At 42.1% G+C, this 19,706-nt stretch overlaps 2 protein-coding genes across 3 annotated transcripts in view; one reads left to right on the top strand and one right to left on the bottom strand.

Annotated features, from left to right (window-relative positions):
- The window catches only part of CKAP4 (cytoskeleton associated protein 4), a 67,740-nt gene extending 58,805 nt beyond the window's left edge, over nucleotides 1–8,935 (bottom strand). The window contains exons 1-3 of the mRNA XM_012554795.2: nucleotides 8,919–8,935; nucleotides 7,939–8,246; nucleotides 7,434–7,507 (exon numbers count right to left, since the gene is read on the bottom strand). Coding sequence (XP_012410249.1) covers nucleotides 7,434–7,507; nucleotides 7,939–8,246; nucleotides 8,919–8,935 — 399 coding nt within the window. The remainder of the gene's footprint in view (nucleotides 1–7,433; nucleotides 7,508–7,938; nucleotides 8,247–8,918) is intronic.
- The window catches only part of TCP11L2 (t-complex 11 like 2), a 45,250-nt gene continuing 33,252 nt past the window's right edge, over nucleotides 7,709–19,706 (top strand). Inside the window, exons 1-2 of one of the 2 annotated variants that reach the window (XM_004373786.2) lie at nucleotides 7,709–7,837; nucleotides 17,415–17,606. In XM_004373786.2, coding sequence (XP_004373843.1) covers nucleotides 17,450–17,606 — 157 coding nt within the window. In that variant the 5' untranslated portion in view covers nucleotides 7,709–7,837; nucleotides 17,415–17,449. Of the gene's footprint in view, nucleotides 7,878–17,414; nucleotides 17,607–19,706 lie in introns of both variants that reach the window. The other variant, XM_023729003.1, reaches the window with a different exon arrangement.

A 19,706-nucleotide genomic window follows, 5' to 3' on the forward strand; every position in this document is an offset into this window, starting at 1 on the left:
AGTTTCATACCAGTCATTTAAGCTAACTGATTTCTTTTTCTACAAGGAACTTGACTCAAATACAGTATCTCAGGACTTGAGGTCACTTGAGGACTTTTTATCCATGTCTCTGCTTAGATATTACTTTCTCTGAGAAGCCCTACCTAGTCCTCAGATTTGGATGACATGTTCTTCCTACCTAGCACTTTGAATTGACGTCTATTTGACAGAGTATAGTTTTCAAAAAGTTAAAAATATGACTCACATAAAATAAAACAAACGCAGGTTAAAAATAAAATCATTCACTTCATTAATTCAAAAAGGAGCCAGTAAAATGATAAAGCTGGTTTAAGGAGAACAGGAGGAACAGGGGTTTATGTATTCCATAAAGAAAGGCATTTAAAAAAAAATCTTAGAATGAGATTACTAGGTTAGATACAAAATTGGTTAATGTAATACAGGGCAATAAAAAGTAGCCTTTGGAAAATTAAACAGCCCCATAAAACAAAATGAGACTAATGGGGCACAACAGTCCAGGGACAAGGACTAGAAGGCAGGAGGGGACAGGAAAGCTGGTAATAGGGAACCCAAGGTTGAGAAGGGACAGTGTTGACATGTCGTGGGGTTGTTAACCATTGTCATAAAACAATATATGTACTCCTGTTTAATGAGAAACTATTTGTTCTGTAAACCTTCATCTAAAGTACAATAAAAAAAATTAAATTTTAAAAAGTAGCCTTTGGAGTTATCTTTTCTATGGAACAGAAATAATTTCCCTTGTATTTCTAATGGACGAGAGTCATTTGCATTGTTATCAGTTTTCAATAAATTAACATTTACTTTTACAAAGTTATAAAATATTCAAATCCATAGTAAATAGCAAGTCAAACAGAGGTACACAGTCCTACAGAATCAGTTAATCCCTGGATAGGTTGCTACCACACTGCTCTACACAGTGCTACATCTGAAGGACATCCAGTGACCCCTTTGCGTATTTCCAAGTTTTTTGATAGTATCTGATTAATTATTCAAGGCTTGGGGTAATTGTTCTTAACACAATATAGTAGCAGTAGTAGCAGTAATCTAAAGAGACAGGAAGAAATGATGAAGTAAAAGAAATGAACAGAAGATTTCAAAGGGCAGCTTGAGAAGACAAAGTAAAGTATTATAGTGAAATGTGCAAGGACCTGGAGTTAGAAAACCAAAAAGAAAAGAACATACTCGGCATTTCTCAAGCTGAAAGAACTGAAGGAAAATTCAAGCTTCGAGTTGCAATATTGAAGGATTCTATGGGGAAAATATTAAATGACACAGGAAGCATCAAAAGAAGATGGAAGGAATACACAGAGTCACGATACCAAGAAGAATTCAACCATTTCAGAAGGTAGCATATGATCAAGAACAATGGTACTGAAGGAAGAGGTTCAAGTTGCACTGAAGGCATTGGGGAAAAACAAGGCTCCAGAAATCGACAGAATATCAATTAAGACGTTTCAGTAAACGTATATAGTGCTGAAAGTGCTCACTCATCTATGCCAAGAAATTTGGAAGACCATTACCTGGCCAACCAATTGGAAGAGATCCATATTTGTACCCATTCCAAAGAAAAGTGATCCAACAGAATGTGAAAATTGTCGAACAATATCATTAATATCACACATATGTAAAATTTTGCTGAAGATCATTCAAAAGCAGCTGCAGCAGCACATTGACAGGAACTGCCAGAAATTCAAGCCAGATTCAGAAGAGGACATGAAACAAAAGACATCACTGCTGAGGTCAGATGTATCCTGGCTGAAAGCAGAGAATACCAGAAAGATATTTGTCTGTGTTTTATTGACTATGCAAAGGCATTCGACTGTGTGGATCATAACAAATTATGGATAACATTGTGAAGAATGGGAATTCCAGAACACTTAATTGTGGTCATGAGAAAGTGTCAGTCATTCAAACAGAACAAGGGAATACCACGTGTTTTAAAGTCAGGAAAGGTGTGCATCACCATACTTATTCAATCTGTATGCAGAACAAATAATCCAAGAAGCTAGACTATATGAAGAAGAATAGGGCATCAAGATTGGAGGAAGATTCATTAACAATCTGCGTTATGCAGATGCATAAACTTGCTTGCTGAAAGTGAAGAGGACTTGAAGCACTTATTGATGAAGATCAAAGACCACAGCCTTCAGTATGGATTACACCTCAACATAAAGAAAACAAAAATCCTCACATCTGGACCAATAAGCAACATCACGATAAACGGAGAAAAGATTGAAGTTGTCAAGGGTTTCATTTTACTTAGATCCACAACCAACACCCATGGAAGCAGCAGTCAGGAAATCAAATGACACATCACCTTGGGCACATCTGCTGCAAGAGACCTCTTTAAAGTGTTAAAAAGCAAAGATGTCACTTTAACGACTAAGGTGCACCTGACCCAAGCCATGGTGCTTTTGATCGCCTCATATGCATTTGAAAGCTGGACAATGAATAAAGGAAGACTGAAGAAGAACTGACACCTTTAAATTGCGGTGTTGGCGAAGCATATCGAATATACCATGAACTGCCAAAAGAACTAACAAATCTGTCTTAGAAGAAGTACAGCCAGAATGCTCACTAGAAGCGAGGATGGCGAGACTATGTCTCACATACTTAGGACATGTTATCAGGAGGGACCAGTCCCTGTAGAAGGACATCATGCTTGGTAAAATAGAGGGTCAGTGAAAAAGAGGAAGACCCTCAATGAGAGGATTGACACAGTGGATGCAACAATGGGCTCAAGCATAGGAACAATTGTGAGGATGGCATCCTGTTGTACATAGGATTGCTATGAGTCGGAATGGGCTTGACAGCACCTAAGAGCAATAACAGTAGTAGTAATAGCTAACATTTATTGAGCATTAACTGTGTCAGTCCGTGATTAGGCATATGCATTATCTTATGTGCTTAATACTAAGAGGAAGGTATTGCTATTAATCCTTTTACAGATAAAACTGAAGATCACTCTCTTAGTTATCTAGTGCTGGTATAACAGATATACCACAAGTGGATGACTTTACCAAACAGAAATGTGTTCTCTCACAGTCTAGGAGACTAGAAGTCTGAATTCAGGGCACCAACTCCAGGGGAAGGCTTTCTTTCTCTGTCGGCTCTGGGGGAAGGTCTTTCTCACCAAACTTCCCTTCATCTAGAAGCTTCTCAGTGCAGGGACCCCAGGTGCAAAGGACACACTCTGCTCCTGGCTCTCCTTGCTTGGCGGTAATGAAGTCCCTCTTCTCTCTGCTCAGTTCTCTCTTTTATATCTCAAGACGTTGTCTCAAGATACAGCCTAATCTTGTAGATTACGTCCAGCCTCATTAACATAACTGCCTCTAAACCTGCCTCATTAACATCATAGAGGTAGGATTTACAATACATAGGAAAATCACATCAGATGACAAAATGGTGGACAACCACACAATACTAGGAATCATGGCCTAACCAAGTTGACACACATTTTTGGGGGACATAATTCAATCCATAACATTTAGCTAAATTAACTTTCGCAAGATCATTCAGCTCCTAAGTGACAGAGCAGGGATTATAAGAAAGGTCTACCTGTTTGACTCCAGATCTGTACTCTTAGCCATTCATAATACTTGTCACATAATAGCAAAAAAGTTAGTTTATTTCCTGTCTTCTCAGTGGACTGTGAGTTCCATAAGGGCAAAGATCATGGTTTCTTGTTCATTGATATTTCCCTTATACCTACTGATATCCAACATGTAAGTATTCAGTAAATATTTATTTCAATTAAATTGTATATGTAAGAGCAGAGAATCATATTCTAAATTCAAAAACCTTTTATTTGTTTGATACTTTTACCCTCTGCTAGTAATACACACGTCTGTCATTTTGTTGCACTGTGGGGGCTTGCATTTTGCTGTGATCCTGGAAGCTATGCTACTCGTATGCAAATGCCAGCAGGGTCATTCTGGTGGACAGGCTTCAGCTGAGCTTCCAGACTAAGACAGACTAGGAAGAAGGATCTGGCAGTCTACTTCTGAAAAGAATTAGCCAGTGAAAACCTTATAAATAGCAGCAGAATATTGTCTGATATAGTGCTGAAAGATGAGCCCCTCAGTTTGGAAGGCACTCAAAAGACGACTGGGAAAGAACTGCCTCCTCTAAGAAGAGTGCGAGAGTACAGGCAATTGGAATGGGAAACACCGTTCAGTTTTGTACTAATTCAATGGAGTCAGGGAAAAAACTGTTTTTGGTGCCTTGGAAAATTGGTCACACATCAACATTGATCAATAGTCAAAACTGTTCAATGATCTAACTGTGCCTTATCTTCAAGACCAAAAGGAAAAGCAAAACAAAACCTGCCAAGAAGGTGTGGTTAAATTTTGAACGCTGAGGAAAGTATCTAGTTTGTGAATTAGCCAAATTCTTTTTCTTGTTTCTGTTTTATATTGATTTTTTTCCTCCCACAGCTTTTTAGTCCTCTCCGTAGCACCTTAAGATGGATAGGAGAGAGAAAAAGAGATGGAACTCCATTTAATCATTTTTCTAGTTTCGGTGGAATCACATCTTATGTGAGGGTTTAAGTTCTAAAGGGAGGTCATAAGGTCAAAATTGTGTGCAGTCCATGCACATCAAAATTCTTAAATGGACCATGAGACCCAAGATACATTCCATTTTGTTTTTTTCTTTCCCTTCAGCATTGGAACAGATACCAGTTCCTTCAACTGAGAACTAAATGCAATAATTGATTTGTATTTGGGGACAAGTTGAGGAAAAATAAGTATCTCATACTCTGTGTGGTAAAATCAGGAGCAGCTACATAATATGCAGGACTCTATGAGAAATGAAAATGCGGGCCCCTTAACAATTTCAAAATGGTGACAGCTGAACACCAAACCAAGTGTGGAGCCTTTCCAAGTGTGGGGCCTGAGCAGGTTGCACACCCATAAAGCCAGCTCTGGGTGAGAAGTTTGGAAAACAAGACACTCAGAAACTAAAATCAACTTAGGAAGAGCAGCCTCACAATTCCCATAGAGAAAACTAGGGGGCAAAATCACTGACAGTGTTTAAATTATTCTCTTGTGCTCTCTCCATCCCTACCTCAGCTGAATATGGATAGATGAATTTGCATTATATTAAATCAGCACAAGATACAGCTCCACTCTAAAAGTGAAATTGTTGAGAGGTTGCAAATCCATATCAAAATTATATTTGTGGATTATCTGTGATTTTTCCCAAAGGGTCATTGTAATTTAAAACCCAGGTATAAGATGTATAAAAAGAAAACGAGCATCTGTATTTCTTCACTGAGCAAAAATTTTAATCTGCCATTGGTCATTTGCCAAGGGCAATAGACCAAATTTGGTCTATTGTGTAATTAATAGAGGAAAAACAAATTGCATTACCATGAGTTCCCTAAGTGGTTCAAAAAAAGATAAGTTAGAAAAATTAGGTGTAATAATGAATCCTTTTTAGCTAAAAAGGCTACTATTTTACTTGCTAAAGAGGTTGCTTTTTCAGACATTTTTCTTTTTTTTCAGAAGGTTATGAACATAACCTGAGCAAAGTGGAGTCTGTTCTATCGTTAATTGACCTATCGGAGCAAGGGTGTGACACAAGACTCATTTTTAAGCACTATATTTTTTCAAAGTGCTTTTATACACAAGCTGGGCTGAGGGCAGTTGGAGTTTCCAGATAGCAAGTTATTTAATTTCAAAATAACAGAAGGCTGTGCTTCCAGGCTCTTTTCTCTTCCTGTCTCGGCTGTCTGATGTTACTCCACCTGTTCCACTTCAATATTCTTTCCCCAATTCCCCTGCTATAAGCACCTCACCCCAGCACATCCTGAAACTTGACTCACCTGCTTTGACAAAAATTGCTTCCTGTGGCTTGAGAGTCACATATTTGACATTTAAAAGGAAGTGTCATGCCTAGGGCCAGGCAGCTGGTCCCTCAGGTAGACTGGACAACTATCCTGACTCATGATCACCTGCCATAAGGTATGCCATAACCCTAAACAATACTTAACAAGTTCTTACAGAGCTAACAAAGGAAGCAATGCTGCAATGTGTCATTGTCACAGTGTCCAGAAGTTTGGGTGATATTTTTGGTTATTCTTTCTATTGTGCAATTTTTACAGTGGTGATAGCAGTTGTTGTGATGGTGGTTGTTATTTGGCAAGACTTGAAATTGGAGGCTTCTGTTATTCTAACGATTTATTTTAACAAATGATAGGAAAGAACCTGGGTGGCAACAGCATTTTCTCTGCATCTCTTGATTTATAGCAGGTTGGGTATTGTAGAAGAGGGGCGAGAGTGGCATAAAGAGACACAGATAGAAAGTAATACAGATCATCAGCTAGAGAGGTTTGCCAAATAGTTTCAATAATTAACAATTATTGAGTTCTTACTGTGTACACCTCTAAGCCCTTAACATGCTTTCTTTCACTTATCTTCATTAATAACCCTATGAAATAGTTATCATTGTTATCCCTATTTCACAAATCTTAAGGAAACAAAGAGAAGTAAATTGCTCAAGAGCCCATGAGTAGTAAATGTCAGAGCCAAGGTTTGAACCCAAGACAAGTCCATGTTGTAACTACTGAATTATTCCACCTAGGATAACTGGTTTTCTACCCTCCTTAAAGGTGTTGCCTTTCTGTCTTTCTCCAGAACTGTGGTGGCCAATTTGCCTCCACGATCCAGACATGGATTCAGCACTAAACAGAAATACTTCAGTACTTAATTTCTGCATAAAATTATCTCCCAAATAATGCCAATTTACAACTCGCAGAAGATACATTCACTGATGTAAACTGGTTTTCATGTGCATGGCTGGGGGAAGCGTGTTTCTGAACACCCTGAAGCACACCCACAGAGCTGACCAGTAGGCCTAACCACACGGAGTCACTCCTGTGACTGGTTATTTACATTAACCGATGTTGAAACTTCTCCGGGAGATAGATGCTGGCAAGAACCCTAGAGGAAGTAAGACGCTTTTATCTTTTGCGCGCATGTGAAGTTTACGTCTCTCGAGAGCCTGGGTGGGTGTGATCTCCGGAGCTAATCGTCCCGCCCAGGTGCAAATCTGGGCCCATGTTTATGTGGAGGTGTAGAAGCAAGCCTAAGTGACGCGGTTGGTTGCTAATGCCCGTGGAAAAGCCCACTTGCAACGTTATTGGTATGTTGTATGTATGGGTGGTGTGATGGTGGACAACCACGTTGGATTCCGTCGTCTAAATGAGGGCTGTCCGGCGACTAGCACTTTCACTAGCAGCCCAGGAACTTGCAGCATTGCCCAGGGTCGCCCAGGGAGCCCAATAGCTCGCTCCACGCTCTACTAGCGCCGCTAGCCTCGCCCCGCCCCCAGAGCCTGCCTCACTCGGCGGTGCTGCTGCCCTAGTTCCGTAAACACATCTCTCTCCGCCCATAGCACTCCCCGGACCGCACCACTCGCAGCTCGCGGGGGGGAACCGTTTCCTCTCGCATCCGAAACTCCCTCCGCTTCACGCTGTCCTCGTCCTCTGCGATCCGAACATGAGTAAAAGTATTTCTTTAGTCTATCAAATCTATGGAAGTTCGGCTAAAGTGCCCTGAATTCCCACTCTCCGCCGCGCCGTCTCGCCCACTTCACTCTCCGGTTAGCGTGATGGCAGCGCCTTGACGGCCTCCCTAGAGTCCCTCTGGGCCCTTTAAATACCGCGTGGGGGGACTGAGAGGGCTGGGGTTTGTGGGGCTGGTGAGTTTTCCTGGTGGTTGTGTAGTGCTCAGTGAGGAGACATCCAGAGGACCCCCTCCCCCATCCCGGTTCACTCAGTCGCCTTTCTCCTCAGCCTTTCTCCACGCCGGCCCCGGTGCGTATCCATCCAGGGGGAGAGGGTCGCTGGCTCAGAGGTGAGAGTTCAGCGCTGGCAGAGGGGACACCTCTCCGCAGGGCATCCAGAGGGCCTCCCACGTCCCACTTCGGAACCCCGTCCTGGGACAGGGGAGGCCCCAAGGGTGATGAAGCCCCCGCTCTTTGCTCTTCCCCCCAGATTCCCTTCTTTGACCTCGAACTGCCGTCTCGCGAGGGAGCGGGGAGCGGGTGCTGAGTGGTCGCAGCGGGTGTCAGAGTGGCCGCGGGCTTCGGGCTCCGGAGGTGGCAGGGTTGGGGCCTTTTCGCTGCTGTTTACATCTCGCTGGGTTTGTGCCAGGGACCTCGCCGCGAGCGGCTTTCCACAATCAGGGATCCGGAAGGAGGCATCCCCTCTCCGTGTCCCCGGCCTGCCCGGGGTGGGGGGTCGGGCGGGGTCGGAAGCGTGTGTTTGGGGTTTGTTGCTGGGGTTTGTTGCTGAGGTTTCCAGGGCACTCGGATCTGCCTCCGCCGTCCCCTCCGCCAAGAGTTTGTTTTGACAGGAAACGTGGTACTTCTGGAGGGGAGGGGTGTGCAGACACCTCGAGGGTCCCCTTGTTGTTACCCTCAGTTAGGATGGGAAGGTGGGGAAATGCCAGTCAAGCCTGGGCTCGAACCCCTGTCCTCCCAGGGATGGCTTGTGTTTCCCAAAACTGCTTGTCTGGTGGCAACACTGGAGGTACAAGATGATTTCAGGTGGTACATGGACGAATATAGTTTGAATGAATATAGTTATATGCTTCTCCTTTCCCCACCCCACCCCCGTTAGTGTTAGGAATAATGTATGTAACTATTTTATTAAACAAGCGATTTCACAATGTTATAAAGTTTCCTTTTAATATAAATGAATTTAAATGTAAAAATCTAGTTAAGATACAAGTGTTTGATAAATTATAGCATAGGTTAAGTGTAGAGTTGTGGAAACAGGTGCGAAGAGTGGTACCCAAGTTACTGAAGTTTGGGAATTATCATAAATCGTTGTCCTGCTACCTTAACCATGAAAACACTAGACAAGTTGCCCCTGTCCCCAGTGGGGCCCTCACACCCAACGTTGGTCCATGGTCTCCAACCCAGCTGGAGACTTTTCTCTTTTCCACCTGTCACCCTGCTGTGATTCCCACTTTAGGAGGCTCGCTGCCTGCCTTTTCCTCTTACCTCTAGCACCCTGGCAGCCAGTGGAGGCTGCCTGACTTGGGTGGCCCAGGTCTGAGAATACCAAGTCATGTGTAGAAGCAGCTTCAAGGCCAGTCTGTGAAGGGCACCAAATGGGGAAGCACAGGTACTAAAACAGACAAGCTGGGGTGAGAAAAGTATCTTCAATTGTGAAAAGTGCCTAGAAATCCTTCTCCCTGGTGTTGTAATGCCATGTGTTGTGTGAACATCTATTTCTTTAAATGACTGACTTGTTGGCTTTTATCTGGTTCTTTGTTGGTTCTAATTTGATGAAGACAGTATTCTCTAGTTGAATGGTGCAGGCACCTATCTCTGCTCTGGTTTTTGCTTTGCTGTGTGTGAATAACTTTTTAAGGTTGCTAGTTGGGACTGGTTCTAAAGCAGCATTTTGCAGAAGGTGAACATTTTCTCATCCTCTGAAATTTTTCCTTCAGAGCCCCAGTCCTATTTTTTACTACTCTAACTCGTTGCCCTTCACCACATGTATGTGATTGCCTGCCCTTGCACCTGACCTTGGTATGGTCTTGAAGGATGGTGCCTACTAGATGTTTCTTGTAATTTCCCTTTCCTGCCACCTAGCTTTAAACTGGCTTAGTTCCATTCCTCACAGCCGTGCTGTATAATCTGAGTAATTCACTCCAACATGTTAATGACTCATACTAACTGTAAGCAGTTAACCCTGTTCATAATATTTGGATTTTAACCAGGGATTCTGGAGCACCTAAAGGATGGCTCCTGAGAACGGAATTTCAGTCACTCTAGTGGGGTGGTTGACACTTATTTTGAACAATGGACTTCAGTGATGCCCTTCAGGGTATACCACTAGGGCAGTCACCCCCAGGGTAAGGCCAGCTTGCTGCCACATGTGCAGCTTCCACGTGGTGCTGGGTAGATCAATTTGGTAGAGTGGGGTGGAAAAAATGAGCCACACACCAAAGTTTCGCCAGCCGTCCTGGGGAAAGCATGGGCTTTAGGAATCCACTGCCTGGATTTGAGTTGTGCCTCTGTCTCAGCTGTGAACCCTTGGACAAGTAATTTAACCTCTCTGAACCTCAGATTCTTATATTTAAAATGAGGGTGATAATAGTACCTTAGCTAACATGGTTATCCTGAGCATTCAAGGAGGTAGAACATTTAAAGCACTTAGCATGGGGGCTGGGTCATAGTAAGCAATCAGTAACAGTGCTAATTGTTGTTATTTGCTATCAGTAAGCGTTTAGAGGATGGAAAGACATGCTGTAAAATTTTCTTTAAGCTCTGGACCTGTGAGTCTTTGCTAGTTTGGATTATTGGTGCCGTGATGCCTTGGAAGTGTATTGAGCTAGGCATTGGGAAATGGAAACGGGAGACAGCTCCTTCCCACAAACAGCTTAGAATTTAGTGGGGAGACAGATAGGCAGACAACTATAGTGCTTTAAATGACTATGTAATGGGAATATGAGCAAAGTGAGTGAAGCAAAAGACAAGGAGAATCCACACTGTCTTACGAATACGAGTGTAGTTTTATTTATTCATTTAATGATATTCAACGAGCTCCTGCTCTGTCCCAGGCAGTGTTCTAAACATTAGATGGCTAATTCAGGTGGAGTGAGTGGGGGCATCAGGGAAGGTCACTTTGAGGTTGTGACAGTTAATCTCACATCTGAAGGACAACAAGGAGCTGACCACATGGCAGTCAGGGAAAGAAACATGCCAGGAGGAGAGAGTAGGTGCACTTGCTCCAAGGTAGGAAGTTTGGCACATAACCACGGTGCTTTTATCAACCTCAGTAAATTTAATATCAGAATATAGACAGTGGATTGTAGTATTATAACAAATGACCCATAATGCCTTTATATCATTTTTTTTTTCCTCCAGGAGACGATCCAGACCAGGATCACCAATTACACTCAGTTGTCAAGCCTCTTTAATCTTTTTTTTTTTTTTTCAATCTGAAACATATCATCAACATTTGTTTCTTTTCTTTTTTTATGACATTGATATTTTTGGAATTCAGAACTTCTTTTAATAAGAAGAAAATAATAGTTGACATCTGTCAAGCACTTCCTAGTACTTAAGTACGACATAGACTGTTTCAGTTAACCTTGGCAGTTCCACAAGGCAGATGCTATTATTATCCCCATTTTACAAATGGGAGTAAGTCCTCTGTCTCCAGTCAATAAATATCAAGAGTCAGGATCAAGAACCCAGGCCTCCTGGCTCCAGTGTTCTCACTGCTTCAGTGGCATGTGTATTGTCAATGGTACAGGCAGTCCCCAGACTACAAACAAGTGCCATTTCTAAGTCTGTCTTTAAGTCAAATTTGTATGTAAATCGGAACAGTTAGATACGGTTCATATCTAATGTCAGTCAAATGTTTATCTTAGTACGTAGTATATAGTGTCCCTTCCTATATGCGTTAAGAAACTAAAGAAACACTTCCAGATACACTGAAACATCTCTAACATGTTAATACAGTAGTAGTAACATTACTTTGATGTGTGTTGCAAAGTAGCACCCATTTGTTATTACAAACCATTGTATATAACTAGAATTTTTAATGTAATAGGCTTTACAGGGGTTGGTTTGTAACTACGGGTTGTACTAAGTTGGACATTTGTAACCCGGGGATTGCCTGTATATCTTTGCAATCCTGAACCAGCTCAGGATCGTTTACAGGTAGTGTTTACTGCAAAAAGGAAATAAGGAAGTAAAGTCAGTAGTCTAGACACAGGCTGGGAACCACTAGCAAATTAAAAACCTATCTTCCTGTCATCTGTGTTGAAACACAGGACAACCCCTTCAGGTACCCATCCCCTCCTCTCTGAAATGTCAGTAAGCATACTGCCCTGCTATCTTTACACATCATTCATTCGTTCACCCATTAATTTATTCAACAGTAAGTATTTAGGTGTGTGTCAGGGTTGTATCCTTTTACCATGCTTATTCAATCTGGAAGCTGAGCAAATAATCCGATAAACCAAACTATAACTGCAACATCAGGACTGGAGGAAGATTAATTAACAACCTGCAATATGCAGATGACACAACCTTGCTTGCCGAAAGCAAAGAGGACTTGAAGCACTTACTGATGAAGATCAAAGACCGCAGCCTTCAGTATGGATTACACCTCAACATAAAACACAAATCCTCACAACTGGACCAATAAGCAACATCACGATAAATGGAGAAAAGATAGAAGTTGTCATTTTACTTGGATCCACAATCAACGCCCAGGGAAGCAGCAGTCAAGAAATCAAAAAACAACATATTGCATTGGACAAATCTCCTGCAAAAGACCTCTTTAAAGTGTTAAAAACTGAAGATGTCACTTTGAGGACTAAGGTACGCCTAACCCAAGCCATGTTCTTTTCAGTCGCCTCATATGCATGCAAAAGCTGGACTATGAGGAAGACCAAAGAAGAATTGATGCCTTTGAATTATGGTGTTGGCGAAGAGTATTGAATGTTCCATGGACTGCCTGAACAATGAACAAATTTGTCTTAGAACTACAGCCAGAATGCTCCTTAGAAGCAAGGATGGCAAGACTACATCTCAATTACTTTGGACATGTTATCAGGAGGGACCGGTCCTTGGAGAAAGGCATCATATTTGATGAAGTAGGGGGTCAGTGAAAAAGCAGAGGACCCTAAATGAGATGGACTGACATAGTGGCTGCAACAGTGGGCTCAAACATAGCAGCAATTGTGGGGATGGCACAGGACCGGGCAGTGTTTTGTTCTGTTGTACATACGGTGGCTATGAGTCGGAACCAACTCGGCAGCACTTAACAACAACAACAAAATATTTAAGTGCCTGCTGCATGCCAGTCATTGGCCTCTGAAGGAATGATGTAATAGTGTATTTATTATTGTAAAATGCTGGAACAATACAATGAAAATGTGAACACGACAGTACTTCATTCTCTTTGACTAGTGACCCACTGTAGTGTTGGAGCCTTTGCTTGGAGTTATTGTCTGCCTTTACCTTTGACCAATGGGTATATCCTCCAGGTAGGATGAGACGTGGTATTTCTGAAAAGTTGTTTGGCCTACTCGTTGTGAGTTACAATGGCGAAGGTTAAGTGTATCTAAGTGTCGGTATGAGAAGCATTACCTTTCTTAAAGAAACAGCTGCTTTCATTATCAGGGTTCTAAGAGAGGTTCCAAAATAGTTTGAAAAGCAGTCTAATTACCTTCATTGCCTTTTGAGTCAAGTAGCTTTGTCCCCAGATGACTTACATGGAAACCTGAGACCAAGAAAGCTAAGAGCAGATGTGAAGGAACCCTGCAGAAGACCATGTACACAGTGATGGGCCATTTACTTTTGACTTTTGTATTTCTAGCAAGTGTAAGAGCTCTGTCCTAGGTTAACCACCAGCCTTGTTTATCTGTTGAGGAACATGGTTTTATCACCCTGGGAAAAAAATTGTTCTTCCTTCCAGAGTTTTTAATGCCTGAGATGATGATGATAACAACCACAAAAAAAAAAAAACCAAATAATACTAATAATAGCAAACATCTGTCTCGTGCTTACTCTGCACGAGACAGTGTTCCAAGCACTCTATGTATATTAATTAAATGAAATCTCACACCGACCCTGTGAGTTAGGTGTTATTATTACTGTTGTTCCCATAGGAGGAAACAGGCAATTTCTAACTAGAGTAATAACGGGCATTTGGGCTTCAAGGAAAGGCTTCTGCTTGGATGCATAAACCCCGGTTGTAATGTAGAGGCCTTCTACCAATTAAACAAGAGTTTCTAAACTCAGGGAGAAGAACATTCCCTTGGGGTTATTTTCTGTCTTTACAGAAGCTTGTAAATTTTCTGTTGTTAAACACAATTAAGGAACCTATGAAGTGTGCTGTTCAACTGGAGTAGAAAAATGAAATGAACAGTTATAACTATTAACGTAGTTCATAAATTCACATGGATGAAATCTTTTATTCACTTTTACTCAGAAAAACAGCCAGAGATCCTGCTTATTTGAGACAGTTGTAGTAGAGAGAAATTAAGAGCAGAGCATACATCGTACCATTGCAGCAAAATGACTGAAAAAACGCTAAAATGGGAACAAGCTTTAAGATATTCAAATAAGAATGTGACAAGGACCAGGGAATTTTGAATTTTAAACTAAAGAGGTAGGTTTAGGAGGTAGACTCTCTGCTCCAGGCCTTGGACTTTGGCAATACCAGACTTGTAAGTATAGCAATTTTTGCAGATGTTCCAGTTGAACCTCTGCCAGATGGGATTCAAGGATATCAATTCAGCTGACATCATATGAGTACTTGTCATGAACTTGACACTGGTAATGGACAAGACACAGTCTCTGCCTTATTAAGGAGAGTTAGATGTAACCGTGGGAGGAAAATAACTGTACAGAAGTCTTAAGTGCTCTTGAGGGGATCCAAGAGATATGCTGCAGAGGTACAAAGAAGAATGCCATTAGCTCTGACTGAAGGGTAGAGAAGGGCTTCCTGGAGAAGGTGGCATTTTCAAGAAATGCAATCAATGGGAAGTAAAATGTTGGCAGAGTGAGAGAAAGCTAGAGGGGAAGGATAGCATTTCATTTAGGATTTTGGGCATGGTGGAAGTGAAATAAGGAGCCCTGGCGGTACTGCGGTTAAGAGCTCGGGTGCCAACCAAAAGATCAGCAGTTTGAATCCACCAGCTGCTCTTTGGAAACCCTATGGTGCAGTTCTACTCTGTCCTAAATAGGGTCGCTATGAGTCGGAATCAACTTGACAGTAACGGGTTTGGGTTTGTTTTTTTTTTTTTTTTTTGTGGAGGTGCAGTACTTAAGTGCTCCGCTGCTGACCAAAAGGTCAGCAGTTCAAATTTGCCAGCCGCTCCACAAGAGAGAGATGTGGCAGTCTGCTTCTATAAAGACTGCAGCCTTGGAAACCCTGTGGGCATTTCTACTGTGTCATATGGGGTCCCTTGAGTCAGAATCGACTCTTTGGCAATGGGTTTTGGTTTGGTTTGGAAGTGAAATGGTTAGAGAAGCCCTTTTGCTTGTGTCTTCTATCCCCTTCCTCCCAGCAGATTGGAGTTAAAGCTCAAGTAGAGTCTAGTTTTCATGGGAGGGAGGGAGGGATGGACGGATGGATGCTGAAGCCAATTGGTCAACGCCAACTCATGGCGACCTTACAACAGAACAAAACGTTGCCCATTCCTGTGTCATCCTCACAATCACCAGCAGTTCTAATCCATCATTACAGCTATTGTGCCAATCCATCTCACTGAGTGTTTCCCTCACCTCGTTGGCCCTTCACTTCACCAAACACAGTATTATGGGATAGAGGAGGTTATTTCACTACTACAGATGCAAGGGTTCAAGGCTATTTTGTGGCCTATACTCAAAAGGTGAATGTTTCCACATGGTAGCTTCGTGGCAGCTAAACTCCACACCTAGGCTCTGGATCAGCCCTTTAGTCTTCAGAGACAGGCTCCACTGTTAGTGGTTTTCTGTTTGCAAAAGCGGTACGCTGGACAAGGGGGTCCATTTCTGTAAGGGGCAGAACTGAAGAGGGTTGTTTTGGTGAGACAAGGTACAAATGGCTTTGAGGCTTTGGCCCTTAGTAAGTCCCTCTCTGGTCCATCCTTGTCTCTGTCACCTCTCAAGGGATAAAAAATGGTGCTCTTTCAACAAAAGCTAGATCCCTTCTCAGTACTGATTGTTTCAGGTTTTCCTTTCTCCTGCTTCTTCAACATTACCTTGTTTTCCCTTTTCATGTCTGCTAACATCCTGCACAGAGTTGTTGGGTGGTGCAAATGGTTAACACACTTGCCTGCTAACCAAAAGGTTGGAGGTTCAAATTCATCCAGAGGCACCTTGGAAGCAAGACCTGGTAACCTACTTCTGAAAAATCAGCCATTGAAATCTCTACAGAGCACAATTCTGCTCTGACACACGTGGGGTCACCATGAGTTGGCATTGACTCCATGGCAACTGGCTTTTTAACATCCAGCACACAGAGTTCTAGATAACTGGATTCAAGAGCCAGGAGAAGAGGACCCTGTCTATTTTGTTCACTGTTACTTTCCCCAGTGCTCAGCTCAGTACCTGTACATAGTAGGCACTCAGTAAATGATAACTAAATCATTAAAGAAACCATGCAGGCATTTCCCGGCACACTATGCGTAGTTGTGATTTCACATTCTGGCAGCTTTAAAAGCTCTGCATTTTATGGCACAGTAGGTTCCCCCTGGTCCGTCTGAGTCTGTTACATCCACCTGTGAATCAGGCCCCTATGCGCCTGTTCTGCTGATCGTGTTGGGGGTGAGTACTTTGTAAATTGTCAAACATCCGACCTTGCTCTTCATATCCTGGCAGTTCCCAGAAAATGGAGGGGAAGAACCTGGTGATTTGTCAGCCAGATGTTTTCATCAGTCTTCGCCTTCCCCCAAGAGGCTCACAGAGATCGCAAAGAGAGTGCTTTTTAAAATATTAAAAAAAAAAAAAGTAGTAACAATAATAATAGCTAACATTTGAGTGCTGTGCTGAACACTTTGATATGATTTGTCCTATTTCATTTTCAAACAAAGGCGCCCTGGTGGCGCAGTGGTTAAGCGCTGGCCTTGCTAACCTTAAGGTTGGATTTCCAACTCACCAGCAGCTCCGAGGGAGAAAGATGTGGCAATCTGCTTCCGTAAAGATTTAAAAAAAAAAAAAAAAGAAGTTGCTGTCGTGTCAATTCCAACTCTTAGCAACCCTATAGGACAGAGTAGAATTGCCCCATTGGATTTCCAAGGAGCAGCTGGTGGATTCAAACCGCCAAACTTTTGGTTAGCAGCCAAGCTCTTAACCACTGTGCCACTAGCACTCCAAAGATTACAGCCTTGGATACCCTATGGGGCAGTTCTGCCTTGTCCTATAGGATCACTATAAGTTGGAATCAACTCAACGGCAGTGGGTTTGGTTGTTCTGTTTGTTTGTTTGGAATCTTAGAACAACCCTGACATTAGTTTTTCAGCCCAGTTTTCCTGATGAGGTAAATGACTGAAGCAAAGAGGTTAAGTGACTTCTCCAAGGTTCTATGACAAAAGACAGAATGAGATTCTAACCCAGGTAGTCTGACCCTAGAGCCCCACACTCTATAACTCTTCCCTTCCCATGATTTAGCAACACAGGAGAAAGAGTGTATGTGTGTTTTAAGTATCTGTTATTGCTAAGAGCTGTTCCATGTTCACCCTGGGTGTGTGAACCTATGGTTGGGAAATCTCTTTTCTGGAAGGCATTCTTGAAGGCCTAGTGACAGCCTGGCTGGGGTCCTGGGGGAAGGAGCAGGTACTTTTCTGGAGGCTTTTCCAATGCTGTGACATGGGGTCTGCGTCACCAGTGGGTGTACCACAGAATGTTCACACAGCGTCCATTTGTCTGTGCAGGTGCTCTCTCCTTGTCCACATTCAGGTGAAACAGAATGCCCTTCAATGGCGAGAAGCAGTGTGTGGGAGAGGACCAGCCAAGCGATTCAGACTCTTCCCAGTTTTCTGAAAGCATGGCTTCACTCAGTGACTATGAGTGCTCCAGGCAGAGCTTTACAAGTGACTCCTCCAGCAAATCCAACTCTCCTGCTTGTAAGCCGTTGGGGGTGCGGGGGCTGGGGTGATGGGGCTGCTAGAAGCTGTTGGATTTTAAAACTCAGAAATGAGTGACAGACAGCAAAGCACAAATTTCTCCTCCTTTCTAGATGTTTCAGAACACCACTGCAGAGGCACTGCAGCTGTTTTGTATATGTTCTCAGGAATATACAGCTACTAAAGTTTATAACCTGCTGATTTTTATTTTGCTCACTGTCTCTAACCTACTTCGGTTTGTCTATAAATCAGGCCCCCCAACCTCACCCATTTTCTCTCCCAAGTGGTAGAAAATAACTCCTTCTTGAGGTCACTACTTATTCCCTTCCCAAAGGATAAATTCAAGTTGATCTTTTCTGGTTATTTCTGGATTACAATGAAGTAAACTTGCCCCGATTCAAGGGTCGGGCAGGAAGTGAAATAATCTAAAGGGTTTCCTGCTGATTTCAAAAATTGTTGTGCAAATCACCCCTGAAATGTGCCCACAACAAGAGTAACTACTCTAGGGAAGTGAGAAAGAGTTAAAAGAGTGGCCTTGGCTAAGGGAGACATGATTTTCCTTTTTTGTGTGTGGAAACTAGAGATGTGTAAAGTCGATTTGTTTTTTAGCTTTTTCATTGGCATTTTGTATAAGAAATATAATACCGTAAGCTGACAAAGCAAATGCAGAAAGAAGAAACTAATGTTTAACATGATCAAATGCCCACTTAAAAAAACTTTGTTCATTTGTATCTATTTTCAATTTATACATCTCATTAAAGAAGATTTGGAGAGACGTAAGCATAGAGAAAAGAAAATACTGCCTATAACATCACCCAAAGGCAACCGGCGATATTCATGTCTTCATCCTGTTTTTACTGCGGTTTTACCATTATCCATATGTGTATATATATTTAGGTTCTTTTTATTTAGTATTATAACTAAAACATATACTGATAGATATTTTTATGACTATGCACTGCTTCATCAGAAGGCAGTGGTCGTTCAGTGGTAGAAGTCTCCCTTCCATGTGGGAGACCCAGTTCGATTCCCAGCCAGTGTACCTCGTACACAGCCGCCACCTGTCTGTCAGCTGAGACTTGTGTATTGCTATCTTGCTGAACAAGGGTCAGCAGAGCCTCCAGACTAAGACGGATTAGGAAGAAAGGCCAGGCGATCTACTTCCAAAGAGCAACCAGTGAAAACCCTAGAGATAACAGTGATCCGATCCATAACCAATCACGACGATGGCCCATGGTTGGGCAGTTGTTTCCTTCTGTTGTACGTAGAGTCGCCATGAGTTGGGGGCCAGTTTGACAGCAGTGCTACTGTAGTAGCACAGCACTATTTCATCAGGTGAAGAGACCATAAATTTACTTAACCATTGATTTATCACGGAGCATTTAACTAGTTTCCAATTTTTTTGCATTGTAAATACTACTTTATGAACATCTTGCTGCATAAAGTGTTTCTGGGAATTCCTTTGGATGTAATTGGATATTGGACCAAGGGCACAAACATTTGTAAGAAGAATCTTATTGGGGCAGAAAGTTGGCAAAAAAATTTTTCAGCAGCCACTTCAGGTTTCCTGTGCCTTTCCTCACTCCGGACTTTAGATGGGGTTCATGCGTCTGGCAACAGTACCTTAGCTTCCGGAAGAAGGGTTTTACTGATTCTGTGTATCACTCCCTTTCTTTTTTTTTGCTTTATATTCATTTATTTTTTTTAGGTAGCAAAGTATTGCTAGTCAGTGCTGTTGTTTGAGGTCATAATTTTTAATTAACAGAAGCTAAGAGTTCCAACAGTGATTTCAAAAAGACATGATTTATTAGAATAATTTTTTAGAATATTCTTTGGAAATAACTAGAATTCTTTGTTACTTGCCACTGAAAAGTAGATTATCCAGTTTCTCTGATTTTATTTTACTTTAATGATCTACATTTATTGAATTCTTACTGTGTTTTTCTTTGAATTATGTCATTTAATCACTGTGCCAACCCTTTGAGGAGGAGGTAAGCTATGCCTCAGTGAAGTCAAGTGGTAACTACCAATTGGCAAAACTAGAAATTGAAACTAAGCATTATACTATATTGCTTATACTTTTAGAAATTATAATTTTTT

This window comes from Trichechus manatus, unplaced genomic scaffold (genome assembly GCF_000243295.1).
Source record: "Trichechus manatus latirostris isolate Lorelei unplaced genomic scaffold, TriManLat1.0 scaffold00027, whole genome shotgun sequence".
Taxonomy (NCBI): domain Eukaryota; kingdom Metazoa; phylum Chordata; class Mammalia; order Sirenia; family Trichechidae; genus Trichechus; species Trichechus manatus.